We start from the raw sequence: 14,761 nt of genomic DNA on the forward strand, positions 1-14,761 counted from the left end.
ACTTTTGGTCCTTAGCGATACAAGATTGAGACCGATCTCTATGAATACCGAAAGTAGACATCATGTAGGATGTCAGCGCTTTTGGCGAATCTAAGCAGCGCTAGGAGATCCGCTTTTTGAGGCGTCCTCCAGACCCTCAAACAATGGGGCTCCCAGGCATTTTAGTCGCGTTTTTAATAATGCCGGACAAACGCACAGGTGTTCTAAAGTTTCCTCAGCATCCTCTCTGTATTTCCTGCATTTGTCCGTGTTATCAAACCCTATCTGGTATGCATGTGCAGCCAATAGGTTCCCGACTAGAATTACAGTAAGGCATGCCGAAGAATCAGTTAGGCCCGAATTAGGCAGGCCTTACAGAGGCACGCCTCACTATTACCTTACCAGGCCCACGTTAGGCAAGGCAAAGATTGGCATGCCAGAACAATACCAAATTTGGTTGTGGTCTCGAAAATCTGTGGCAGTGTCTCACTTAGGAATAAATTAGAATACCTAACTGATTTGTAGAAGGGCATCCGGAGTATTACCGAAGTTCGATTTTTCGAACCTGCGCCTAATGAGGCACATGTGTGGCGATACCTTTCAGGACTTGGGCCTAGTTTGGCTGCCTTATGAGGCGCAAATTTGGAATGCGGTCTGCCTTATTTGCGCCTAATCACCGCCTTACCAAAATTTCTAGTCGGGTTATGACCTGTTAGCGTACCTATGATAGTTCTGCAGTCCTTTCGCGAGTGCGTAAGTACGAAGTTCTGCACATGACTTTTGCTGTTTTGCATGTGGTCAGATTAGTCCACCTAGCTTCCACTCGCCTTTTCATGGGGTCGTCCATTTCATTGTCTATTGTGTTTGGCGGTTTTGGTATGTCCTTCTCTAGCTCAAAAGGTAGTCTAACAGCACTTTTTGCTATCTCATCTACTATTTCGTTCCCCATAATGCCTTTGTGACCAGCTACCCAGTAGATATGCAGCCAACTGTTTGCGGCTAGCCTTTCTATGGCCTCGCTGCTCCGTCGAACATTTTCGGACTTAAAAGCTTACGAAAATTTAAATAATGATTTTAATGAAAAATGATACCAGTTGAACGAGGTCACTAAGAGAACCCAACAGATTAAGCAAGTTCATTGTATTTTTTTTTTGTGCATATTCGTTCATGAATAAAGAAGAAAAAGCATTTAAAAAAATAAAAATATTTATAAACTTAGATTTGCCATAATTTAAATAAAAATAAGATATTAATAATATTAATATGCGAAGAAGTTGATTTATTTAAATAAAGTATCTTATTTCTTTGGTAAAATACTCGTTTCAAATCAACCAATTATAATTATTGAAACTCTTAATTAAGCATACAGATTCAATTCAGGTGCATGGAGTGGAAGAACCAAATTGAACGCGGAAAGTTTAAGCAACTAAATGAAATGTCTGGACGGCGGGCAGTGAGACTGAATAGGAAATATTGCATAAACAATTTGCAATATTCAATATTGGGGCGGGACGATTTAAAAATCGCTCATTGCTCTGTGAAAATCGTATTCTAGGGATCAAAATAAGAAACTTTGCCGAAGGAACCATACCTCTAAAACGAATTCTGATGTCCCCAATTTGGGTCGAACGAAAAATCCCACTTTGACCCATTTAGAGTGCTCCAATCGAGTCCAAATGTATGACCGACCCCCACTAACGTTGGACGGCCAATCCACCCATGCCAGTGGCACACTCCCTGCAACTCCCCTGGGGGGTTCCCCATACAATCATTTCAAAATATCACCATTTTTGGTCTTTACATGAGAAAAGAAACTAAAAAGTTCGACCCAAATTGGGGGACATCAGAACTCGTTTTAGAGGTATGGTTCCTTCGGCAAAGTTTCTTATTTTGATCCCTAGAATACGGTTTTCACAGAGCAATGAGCGATTTTTTTGCCTCCCCACAAATCGACCCGGCCTATTCAATATGTGCGGCCAATAAGTCGAAATAATGGTCACTCGGTTTAGAAACCCTGGTCGGTGGAGCATGAAACTTCAAGTGATAAAAAAAAAGTTGTGCCTAGTAGCAGTTGACTCTGGTCAGACACATTTGCCGAAATGCCAACTAATAAATGCCGAAATAAGTGAATGAGTGTGTGGAGAACATCAATTAATCAGAACCAAAAAAACACGTCCTTTTCAGTGAAAAAACAAAGTATACCACGAATTTTGGCAAGAGGTAAAACAGTTAATAAGAATTATTATTTGGGGTTACGAGACGTTTACTTGAAGTATTTTGCAAATGGATTTGTGGAAAAACAACCTGTGAATTTTGCAGCATTTTGAAATTTTGTAATTATAGTTTGGTAATAGAATTAAAATTTCTTTCTGAAACATCGCTCTAATTTCATAAAAAGCAAATTGGGTCAGAAACTCATAAAAGCATGAAATGAAAGAAATTAAGTGCCATTTTCCATTGTATTGCATTTATAAGTAATTTTGTGAATGTAGTTGAGTGGTTTTATTACACATATTCCGTAAAATTTCTACCCAGAATTTTTCATTCCTCCTTTTGTAACATTTTGAGTGCAAAATCCGCTGGAATTTTGTTTCGAGAGATGAAGAATTCTTGCAAACATAATTAAATTGTGTTAGAAACTGATCCGTAGCTGCAGCACAACCGAACTTATGTGACCCGAATGCAGCATAAGAAAATCGCAATAGAAAACAACGCTTCAAACTCCCTCTCTCTGCAATGGGATCACCTTCTTATCGAGAGGTGCTCTGGACTTTTATACGATTGTCCTGCATTATCTAGAAGCAGCTGAACATTTTTGGGCACAGGTTTCTTTTTAATTAATTTGATTTTTTCGTGCCTGGAACCACTGTGTGATGACGCCTTTAGTTGCTAATTTGAATAGTAATTAATGCAGTTTTATATGTGCGTATCAATAAAAGAATGCGAAGCAAAGAAAGCTGAAAAATTATATGCAGTGATTTAAATTTAAACATTCGAACGCTCGATCGCGCTGGCTCTAATTTGCATATACATAAAATAAGTAAGTATATATGGCTCTGTACAAATATGCATACTGAATAGTTATTGTTAATTTAAAGTTCAATTTATCTGATGGTTAAAAAATTAATTGTGAACAGAGGGTGCCCTATCACTACGCGAGAATCGTGAAGCGTAAATAGGGAAAAATTAAATTTATAATTAAACAAATTATGTAGGTATATAGTTGGAATTTAATAAAGATTAAAAAAATGTATATTTGGAATTTATAAGAAACCTGAGTATTTCAAATTTGCGGCAGTTCCCTATACTTTAGCTTAAAGCTCTATGGACACTGGATTTGTCTGAAAGTCCGAATATGTCTATAGTCCGTTGCAAAATCATGAAAGCACCACACACTAACAGATTTTGACTATTCGTTTGAGAACGAGGACCGTGGCCGGCCATCGAAAAAGTTTGAGGACGCCGAATTGCGAGCATTGTTGGATGAAGATGATGGTCAAACGCAAGAAATGATCGCAGAGCAGTTGGGAGTGACCCAAAAAACCATTTCCAAACGTTTGAAAGACATGGGCATGATTTTAAAGGTCGGAGGATGGGTGCCCCTTGAATTGACTGAAAGGCAGCAAGAGAACCGAAAAACCACTTGTGAAATGCTGCTCTCCCGGAAAAATGCCATCGCTAGCTTTTATTTTGAAGATTAAATTTGTAACCATTTTTTGTTAATAAACGTTTGAAAAGGCTCATTCATAGGTATTGCTATTATAGCTAAAGACTTAGGCATCCAGGTAGCTTCCTAAGATTTGATTTTCTATCGACTCATGGATATAACTTTTTAAAAAGGATCCTCGAACAGGACAACAGAAAGACCAGAGCCGGGTGCCCAACAGAAGGTTATATAAAAGGTGTCAACCGGAGGTTTAAAAAGCATATTAAACCAAATTTTCGGCTTTGAGGAAGATTTATAAAATTCGGTATCAACATTTCGAACTTTTTAATCAAAATTGAAAAAAAAAATGTATACGCAAAACTGGCATGAATTCTTTGTATGAAGAGAATGCGCAACACCGTTAGGAAAACAAATTTTCAAAGCTCAACGAAAATTTTTAGCCATTTCAAGCGTGCACTTCATTGTGCCAAACTCAATAAGCTATAAAACTGCATACACAAAAATTTTCTCAAGACCTTGAGCAAAAAAGTGAAATATTGCTGAAAATTGAATAAAAGTTTAAAAAATTTTCACAAACTTTGAAACTTGGATTTATGTGGTTTCTGTTATAGTCTGAAATATATTTTTACAAAAAATTATTTAAAACAATTTGTAAAAAATAAAGCCAAAACTTATCAATATGTGAAACACTACGTAATTAAATTAAATATGAATGTGAAAAAAGTCTGCCGAAACTTAATTATTTATTTCTATTAAGTTTCACTATCAATAATCAAAAGATAATTTTCATAAATTCCGCCCGCCAGTACCCACACACACACACCGTTATGAGCTAATGCCTATGCCCATACGAAATTGTCAAAAGCTTATTAACGTAGTTATGTAGAAATTCAATTTGAAAAGTAACTAATCACATTGATGCATTTTTATACACAGACAAAGTAGGATTTCTAAAACCCAAACCACACAAAACAGAAGTAAATAAAAATATAAGCATAGCCCAAGCGAATCGATAGTGAATAGTAGAATCTATTGTATACCCATGGAAGTAATACTTAGAGGCTGTTTATATGTGGTTTTGATTTTTTTAGTTTTGACTATTTTTTGTTTTTTTTTTTTTGTTTTGGGCAGTCATTTCAGCCACTCAGGTGGCTCGCAGTTGCTGGTCAATGCATTCGCGCGCTTTGCCAAAATGCATTTCAAATGACGGCATCGCGAGCAGAAAAATGCAATAAAAAAAATGTTGGCATATCGGTCCTTTTTCGGCAACCCACACTCTTTCACACATACCAATTTGCAGATAAGATATCACTTCAATAGCAAAACAACGCTTTGAGCACCACTGCAATGGCATCAACAAAATGCCTCATTTTGGTTGTATACTCAGCATCGGTTACCTATGCTCATACCCATGTATGTGTGTGAGTACAGGATGTACTGACCTAAGTCACTGGTGCAAAGCAGGACGAAAATTTATTACGAAAATGCTTGATATTCTGATTGGATCTAAGATCTAGTAAACGTCTACTCTAAAACTCTACTTGAAATATTTTTCTGTATGTAAAATTTATTGTTTTTAAATGTCGTATTCAAAAGATTTCAATTACGATTCAAAATATTTTTATTGTTAATTTACAAAATTTAAGATGGTCACAATTGCCCGAACTGGCGTTTTCATGAAAACTACATTTTAAAAAATTCCTCATAATTTCGATCGTTGAAAAATGAGTTTATACACTGAAAAGAAATTAAATTTTAGTTTCGAGGAGAACACCACTCTGATTTTTCAAAAAAATAGATTTTTGTTTTGGATTATCTTAAAGTAGATACATTCAAAAAAATTAAAAAAAAAATTTAACTTAAAATCCTGAAAATTGACGAAGTTGTACGCAATAAAATTAGTGCAGACAGTGAGTTACAACCCCCTATGAAAACCTTAAACGCGTTTTTCTCAAAACGACTTTTCTGAACACGGTGGCCTCGATTTCGCGAAGACTTATGAACCGATTTAAATTTTTTTTTTTAATTTTTGTATTAGCTACAGTCGTACACAGCCGTTTTTAAAAAGTCCAAAAATTTAAATTTTTTCAAGCCTTTCGAAAACAAAAAAGGGTAAAAACACAAACTCATTTTTCAAACCTGCACCATGCCACTCTTTTCTAAGTGCTGTTCGGTTTTTCGGCTACCTCTTTGCTACCTTTTTTTTTGAAATGGACGCATAGATTTTCAATGGTGTTTAAGTCGGGGCTCTGCGCTGGTGTATCCATAACTTTTCCCCAGTTATACAGAAGCCACATACGCACTCTATGCCCTTTGTGTTTGGGATCATTGTCTTGATAAAATTTGAAATATGGTTTGTTGTTTGTTATGAACCCAAATTTTGTCGCACTGCTCATTAAATGTCTCTTTAAAATCTGCAATTACTGTGTAGAATTCATAGTATCCTCTATCAATACCACATCTCCTACTACTCTGCTGGAAATGCACCCCCAAATCATGACTGATAACTTTCCAAATTTTACAGCCGGAATAATATTCCGTCTTTCTAGCGATATCAATGCCTTGCGCCGCACTCTTGTCGGTCCGTCGTTATAATATAGCATCATTTTCATCTCATCACAGAAAATTACGTCGTCTCAATAGTCAACAGGCTCGGAAATCAGCATAGTTGCGAAAGACAAACGTTTTTCCACATTTTTGCGTGCTGATCTTTAAAAATATTTGTGCTGCAGTATGATTTGGCGTACTGTTTCATGAAAAACAGCAATTCCGCACTCTTCCTTAAGTTCTCTCGCAAGAGTTATTATTGATTTTTCGCATGATTACGCGCTCTGCACGTTTTGTTATTTTTTTCGCTGGACCTCCTCCACACTTTGGCTCTAATCTATTCCCGTTGTCAGCCCGATTTATCACATTATATATTGTTTTTCGTCTTATGCAAAACATTTCAGACAATACCCGTGCTTTTTTACCCAATTGATGGTTATAATATGTAAATCACGTGTACCACATCAAAGGACACTCTTTTTCCGGGCATTTTAAAAGTACAATATTTTAATAATTTCCGTCCCGTCAAAGCAAAAACTAATGAGCAGTTGACAAAAAATTCATAGGAAATAGAAATGTAAAGCATTTGTAATGTAAAGTACCGCTCATCGGTAAATGAGCTACAAAAAATTTTTAAAAGTGATGTAGTGAAAACTGTTGTTTGACTCTAACAAAACAAAGTGAGATACGTTTTTGTTGTATTTTGCAATTTTATTTAAATGATACCTTATTTTTTGGATACCTTAAAATGCATTGTATAATATTTATAAATAAAAATTATCAAAAAAACAATTCCAAAGAAATTTAATTAATACTTCTATTGATCAAAAGAAAGAAAAAATATTTTCTATTTTCAGTATTTTATGTTTTGATCCATGTAAAGACCATTTCTTGAGGGCTGAAAACTTTTCGAACGAACCTCGTATGACCAAAACAAATTTTTATTTCTTTAACAATAGATCAGGAAATAAAATACCGCAAGCAAAAATTAAAAAAAGTTTTTTTCGCTTCCGTTTCACACGCTTTTAAAGAAACACCCAAAAAACACCATTTAAAATGAAGCGAGCGCTTTAAGGTGAATTTCATTTAAGTCACTTGTTGATATAAATATTTCTATTCTGCTGCATTTATGCATTCTTCTATTCATCATTTGCCTTACACTTTTTTATTGGTTCACTATATTTCCCTTTTATTTTACGAGTGCAATAAACGAGCCAAAGTCGCATTGGGAGCGACTAAGTTATTGTCCGAATGGAAGCATAGAACTTGAAATACTCTGCTGGTAGCTCTAACCGATTAGTATTTATAATATTTAGATTGTAAAAAAGAAAGAAAATTTATTAAAGCATTCATAATAGTGCAATAGTGCAAATACCCAGTAAATATAAAACAGGATTTACATACCTTAAAACTACTAAAGGAGGCGTAATCCTATAATATAACAAAGTTTTGAAAGACGGAACAGAATTGAATTCAAATAGGCCACACAACCATGCCTTAGTTGCAAATCATTACTCAATGCAAACTTTTATAATAATAAATTGGTTAAATACACCCAAAAATTCTTCCTTATTGCGGTAGTGCAGCATTGAATTAGATTTAACCACCAGCATATAAATTGTTTTTTACACTGCACTCAGTAGTGCCAATTATGAATTTTCCTTAAACCACCTTAACGTACGTCAACCATTGTAAAAAACAACAATAACAAATCACTAATTCTTTGAACCCACCGACTGTACTCGATGATATTTGGGTATTACTTTCTATTCATATATCAACATAAGCATTGTATGATAGATGTATAAAACAAAAACAAAAGTGTATGCATTTATTTAGTCGCACAAGCGTTACACTTTACAGCTGCATGCTTTATGCATAAATTACAGAAATGCGCCATTTCACCACCACCACCACCCTGCAGCTATGGGTTCTCAATTCAATATTGTGTACTTATCAATGAAACATTTCATTATACGAACGCCGATATAGGCAACTGATTTATGAGTGTTTATAAGTAATTATGTGCCTAGGTGTGTGTGTGTGGGCGCAAGTGTATGGTAAGCACCGCTGCACTATCCAGTACGGATCACGTGGGAAAAAAGGTGAGGAGGTGGCTGACTAATTAAGCTGACATGCAGCGCATGACGGCAGCTGCGCAGTCAATATAGGCAGCGTGAGAATGCAGACTATAGAATTGAGAGAGAGGGTTTTAATGTTTAGTGATCGCCAGTTACCGAGCGTGAGCAGAGCAAGCACTCACTTCATTCACAAGCAAAACGTAGTGCTTTGTTGTAGTTGTAACTCAGAATGTTACAGAGCATTGAAATTAAATTTGAAGGAGTGATTGTTTGTGTGCTGAAAAACTAATGAAACTATGAAACTAATTAATTGATACGAAAGGAAATTAAATGTTCGCTGTTAGTAGAAAATATTTTCAACTCGCTATATTAAACAAAAACAAGTGGTCTAAAAAAAAATCATCCTCCGATTTACCTGCATTACCGGGTGCTTGAAAGCGCGCCTTCAAGCTATTCAAATGATTCTGATGTTGTTCATTGGCCATTACAGCGGCCGCCACCGCATTGGCAACATGTTGTACAGAGGCTGCCGTTGCTGCTGCGGCGGCATTTGCATTTACGCCAACATTACAACTTCCAAGTCCATTGCCGCCCCCAGCGCTACCACCGGTCCCACTGCTAACCACCTGTGCCAGAGATTGCGTCTCGACGCTATTACCGCCGCCTCCAGCCCCACTGTTGCCACCACTACCTCCACTGCCACTGCCGACAAATTGACGGTGATAGTGTTGTTGGTTATCATTATAGAGGCGCTGGTAGCAAGAGAGTGTCGGTATTGTCCAGGAGTTGTTGGTTTTGTAATGAAAATTACCGGTGCCGAAAATGGAGTGTGGATTGGTGTTGGCGGAGCCACTTGAGGCGGCAGCGGCGGCGGCCAAATTTTGTGAGAGTGTTTGGCTTAGCGACGACAGTTGACTGTGGGTGGCGGCATGCGTATGTTGTGGCTGGTGCTGTTGGTGCGTGTGCTGTTGTTGTTGATGTTGCTGGTGGTGATGTTGATGCTGATGATGAGACTGCTGTTGTGGCTGGTGCTGATGATGATTGTGCTGCTGTTGTTGCTGCTGCTGCTGCTGCTGCACTTGTTGTTCTTGCTGCTGATGTGAACTGTGCTGCTGTTGGCCGTGATGCATATGCTGCTGTTGCTGCTCCTGTTGTTGCTGTTGCTGCTGCTGCTGTTGCTGTTGCTGCTGCTGCTGATGATGATGATGTTGTTGCTGTTGTTGCGCCTGCTGTTGCATACTATTCCATTGCACCGTGGCCCTGTCACTTCCACTGCTATTCACCGATTTCGCTGAATCAATGCTGCTCACGCTACTACGGTTACCCTCCAGCGATGAACTGCTCACACTCGCACCGCCACTGCCTTCATTTGCACTACTATCACTGTTGTTGCTACTGCTCATGCCACCTATCGCTGCGGCGGCCGCACTTGAATTTAGCTGCTGGAAATATTGATTTAATGCGCTATTCGCATGCTCCTGGAAGAAGCCGTTGCAAGTACTCGCCTGCGTCGACATCTTGACTGTCGTTGCTGTGTTCAACCGACGGCGTCGGCAAATCCCAACGCAGATTCTAAACTGCTAATTAATCACTTGACACTCACACAAAATTTATTGTAAAAGTGCAAATTTTTGTTGTTGCTGTTAATGCTTATGTTTTGCCAATATACGCCGCACAAAACTGACGCGCGCGCACTAGTTGCTTGACAGAATTGAAGTTGCGTATACGCCTACGATATTCGCACATTTTTCAGGAGTTGCTATTACAGCGAGTTTGATGAAATCTTGGCGTAGATCTTTTTGCACTTTCACTTGAGGTTTTTTTGTTTTTATTTGTAAATTTATTTTTTTATTATTATTGCTTTGTCAATTCTTTGTGGCACGTCTGCAATTATTTACTATAATTTTTTTTTTTTTTTTTTTTTCAAATATTAGAAAATTGAAAATATCGGGCGATGGTAAAAAAAAATTGAATGATGGTAAAATAAACAGCAGATGAAAGATAACTGGGACATGTAATGGAAGAAGGTGAAGTGCTGCAAATCGCTGAGAATGTGCGTGTTTTGTGTAGCCTACGCGCAGGTGCAAGTAGTGTAAGAATGTTACTGAGAATACGAAATATTATTTCTGCTTCGGTAAAATATCTGAAGCAAATTTTCTTGATTTTAGTTAATAAGATTTTAAATTTAAAGAACATATTTTTTTTTTTGTGATTTTAATCAGGGAGGCTTTTTTCAATGCAACCGCAACGTTCGACTTCTATGAAAGATCATTTAAAAATATGAATTTTCTTGACTGCGTTTGAAAAAGAGAACGACTTTTGAACTTTCTTTAACCTTTTTCTAGTATATTATATTAGTCAATGCGTATATAGAACTAGATACTATCATGAGCCACTAAATTCGCTAATACTTGAATTGTATCTATAGATAATTCCACATTCTATTCCAAACCGTTATACGCGAAACTCTATTAAACGTTTGCTGAATGCTAACAGAAATTATGCCTAAAGGAAATTTCTAAAATTTGTCCTACACAATTAATCTGCAAACCTTATTTTCTTTGTGAAATTAACTGAAAACTTTTTGAGAGAGAAGAAGATAGCGTAGACGATCTCCAGAGTTCATTACATTTTACAAGCTCTAAAATATTTTGACTATTTTAAATGATAACTTAATTTTCACTTGCAGCCAGCAGGCGACACAATCCCTTACAAAGAAGTCGACAACCTCCAAGGTAGCCTTGGAGATGCCACAAATCTCTTAGCAAGATGGCTAAGTCATTTCATCTAAAGGTAAAGTGGTCGCCGGCCATTATGACGTTGAGGGTGAATTTTGAACCAATGTATTAGCGAGAGTCGGCACCAAGTTGAGGAACGAGTAAACAGACCCAATGACATGGGTATAACCTTACAGATTTGTAAGCTACTTACAATACTTTTGAGCAAATCTTAAGAACAACGAACGAAGGCGGACATAATGAGACCAGCTGCGGAATTGCCCGGCAATTGTGGCCCACTCGCAATGCTAAGCGCATAGAAGGTCTGCTAAACCAAAATAAGCACAGTCTCTCACACTGATTTTAGTTATACCGGGACCCAGAGGATGGGATTTTGCAGCAGGAGGAGATGATGGAAGAGACAAAGACGTGACCTGTAAGATTGTCCTGCGCTATACAGAGGTAGACTTGCCATTCTAGGTAGGCTATTTGTCAATGGATTCGAAGAAATTAGGATACTTAGAAATCAGAGATATTCCAAAATTTTTGAAAAGTATACACTGGTTTTAGAAGAGCCTGGATTTGAAACTCACTGTACGAATAAAATACCAAAAGGTCGAAAGGTTTCCTCTAATAGCCGTCACTTCTCGATAATGGCAATGGATAACCCCGGAGTGTTTTTTGCCATTAAAAAGCTGCTAATAAAAACAAATATCTGCCTTTCGGAGTCGGCTTAAAACTGTAGGTCCCTCCATTTGTGGAATAACATTAAGACGTGTGCCACAAATAAATGGTGGAGCTCGGCCTAATAGCCAAAAATGGTGTAAGCAACAATTGCATATGGAAATAAAGTAATATTGCATTAAATAAAAGAGATAAACTAAAATTAAAAAAAAAATAAACAAATAAAATGAAAATCAGAATAAAGTGAATATTTTCTCCGTTTTTAGTTGCAGTAAGTTTAAAATTCGCTGTTTCACGGTCTAAGCGTAATTTTTAAAAGTAAGAGTAGAGATAGAAAAATTATAGCAAATATATCTTAATCAAGATTGTGCAAGATGTGTACGATGATTCAATTTGTAAAGGGTGGTTAAGTTTTAAGGGCCGGTGTTGACTTTTAATAAGATACAATGTTTTTAGGAAATAATTGTCATTTCTCTTTATTATGATAATATTGGTATGGCTCAATTACGTATGGAACAAAATATCGGCCAAATGGCCGCCACGGTCTCGGCGGCACACCTCCATCCGATGGTCCAAATTTTCGATGACGCTGAGGGATAATTGAGATTCTATGCCGTTAATGTGCCGAATTATCTCATCCTTTAGCTCTTGAATTGTTGCTGGCTTATCGACGTACACCTTTTCTTTCAAATAACCCCAAAGAAAGAAGTCCAACGGTGTCGTTGACGTTTAGCTGTGGTTCACATTCAACATCGGCCCTTGAAATTTAACCAGCCTTTATTTCCAAAAAAGTCTAAAGACCATAATTTGCTTCTAAACCAGCCTTAGTTGCGACTATTTCAACTTAAAGAAACTATTTTCAAACTAAACGAACGTCTTTTGGAATTACACCCACACGTAGATATTTTCACAAATATACGGGTATGTACATATGTATGCACTCGCCTTTCTATAAAAAGCGATGCAATGTTATTTTTGCATAGAATAAACACAATACAAACCACAATAAATTGTAAATCACACTACACAAAAACAAAAAAAAATGAAACTAAAAAGGCATTAAAATGCAGTCATATATTTCTGCTAAATCTACGGGTGTATGCACATACATATCTACAAGTATTTCACGATCGACAAGCGAGTAGGCACAAATTGCGTGTAGACAGCAGCGAAAAAAGTATTCGAGTTGCGGTCACGTTGCAAGTACCTTTTCTCATTTTGCGATGTAGTTTTCTTATTTTTACTATTTTATTTTCCTTTTTATGGATTTTTTTTATTTTTTATGTATTTTTTTATTTTATTTTTCTTTTTTGTAATCTATACTTGGTGTTTAAGTGACGATCGCAACTGCTTGATGATTTGTAGGGATTTCAGTTTAATATTGGGATTTGGGTTTTTCGTGTACTATGCAGCAAATTGATGCGTGTTGATGATGTGTTTGTCTGTTTGAAGATGTATGGGTTAGTTTACGATGATATTTGAATTTTTCAGATTTTTCTAAGCGCACAACATAACTTAAGAAGCGGATGAAATGCAAACAAATATTGCATTCAATTCTTTTCGATTGAGTGATTGAGTAGTTCCATCGCTGACAACTAATGTTGTTGTTTAATTGTTTTTTTTATGTTGTTATATGATACGCATTGAAGCTCGTACGCCAGCGCAAATGATTGTGAGCAGATGAGCTTTGATTTCGGTTTTCAAAATTTGCACTTTGTGCGAGTGTCTTATGTTGCTAAAACTAATATTTTTTAGTGAAACACAAATTTATTTTTGGTCAACGGAATTCAAACGTTGCAAAAATTTGCCGTGTAAAATATTCGTTACATAAAAAGAATTGCTACGAAACAAATTTTCTTTTAGCTTTTCTGGATTTTTATTATTACTTTTTTGCTGTTTTTTAGAATTTTTTATATTTCATTTCTGAAACTTAAATTTCTGTGGCTTTCAAGTAGTTGTGAGTGCACAATTTGGCTTAGTTAAATAACACATAAAATATATGGTTTTTTAATTGCTTTATTCTCGCTAGTTTTTAGCTATTTGGTACGCATTCAAAATATATGTTTTTCTACACTCAAACATCGATCGGAGAGCACTTTTTTAATAATTTCCTGAAACATACTAGTCACTTCATCTAAATATAATTGGGACAGTAGAGTGAAATTATGTTGTTTTAAATATAATTTGTTTGAATTTTTTCGGCGTTTTTGGTCTTCAGAAGCACTGTTTTCTAGTTAAATTTTTTAAAACATCTTGCACAAAACTTCATGAATTCTCACTCACTGCCAAACGACTAATCAAAACATTCAATTATTTTTATATAAAATCACTTTTTTCAATTCGAATTCAGTCGAATAATTCTCTTGAAACACAAACAATTATTTGCTGTTGAGATTCTGATTTTTTCTCAAACTAATTCCTGGAATTATTTTCAATGCACAGTCTCAAATCTTTATGAGAATTTCCACTGTACACTTCCATTGAATTGCATTTGAAATTTTTTGTTTGTTTAATATTTACTATATATATATATAAAATTTTTTTTTATAGCTTCCGTCGGGCGCTAGACATTACATTAAGCCTTCACTGCGTGAATAATGCGAAAATATTCATCGTTTTCATCCAGTCTATCACTTCGAGATCGATTTGCGAGCGCGTTAACACTAGTCCGATCATCGGCGATGGCATTTAGTTGTTTGCCAAGTAAAAGGTTTTTTCCGCTAGCGTACGTCAATTCGTCAACGAGAACGCGAAACGACCAAATGCCGGCCTTAGCACAAGCTCAGGCCCATCGTAGCCACCCAGGCAGGCAGCGGCAATCAGCCAGCCGCCAATCAGTTAGCTGGCCAGCAGAGCAGCGTACAGCGATGTTGCAGCGCGGCATCTAACCACCCAGCGTGCAGTCGCTGCGACGACAAAACTGCAGCCAACGTCAACGCAAACAACAGCAGCAACTATAGTAGCATGCGACCGAGCAACGTGAGCGCCACTTTGCTCCAACAAACAATCAACAAATAATAAAAAACGACACAAAAAAAAATCATTCAGCCCTATAAAGGGGTATCAAGCAAATTTGCAGTGAAGCA

General features: G+C 36.7%; 1 protein-coding gene across 7 annotated transcripts in view; it reads right to left on the reverse strand.

The window, feature by feature from the left end:
- Positions 1-14,413, reverse strand: part of LOC129242905 (hepatic leukemia factor) — an 89,999-nt gene extending 75,586 nt beyond the window's left edge. For 6 of the 7 annotated variants that reach the window (XM_054879829.1, XM_054879828.1, XM_054879827.1 and 3 more), the window contains exons 1-2: positions 14,250-14,413; positions 8,690-10,171 (exon numbers count right to left, since the gene is read on the reverse strand). In XM_054879829.1, coding sequence (XP_054735804.1) covers positions 8,690-9,791 — 1,102 coding nt within the window. In that variant the 5' untranslated portion in view covers positions 9,792-10,171; positions 14,250-14,413. Of the gene's footprint in view, positions 1-8,689; positions 10,172-13,561; positions 13,673-14,249 lie in introns of those variants that run through there. The other variant, XM_054879824.1, reaches the window with a different exon arrangement.
- Positions 14,414-14,761: the final 348 nt, after the last annotated feature.

This window comes from Anastrepha obliqua, chromosome 3, assembly GCF_027943255.1.
Source record: "Anastrepha obliqua isolate idAnaObli1 chromosome 3, idAnaObli1_1.0, whole genome shotgun sequence".
Lineage (NCBI taxonomy): Eukaryota > Metazoa > Arthropoda > Insecta > Diptera > Tephritidae > Anastrepha > Anastrepha obliqua.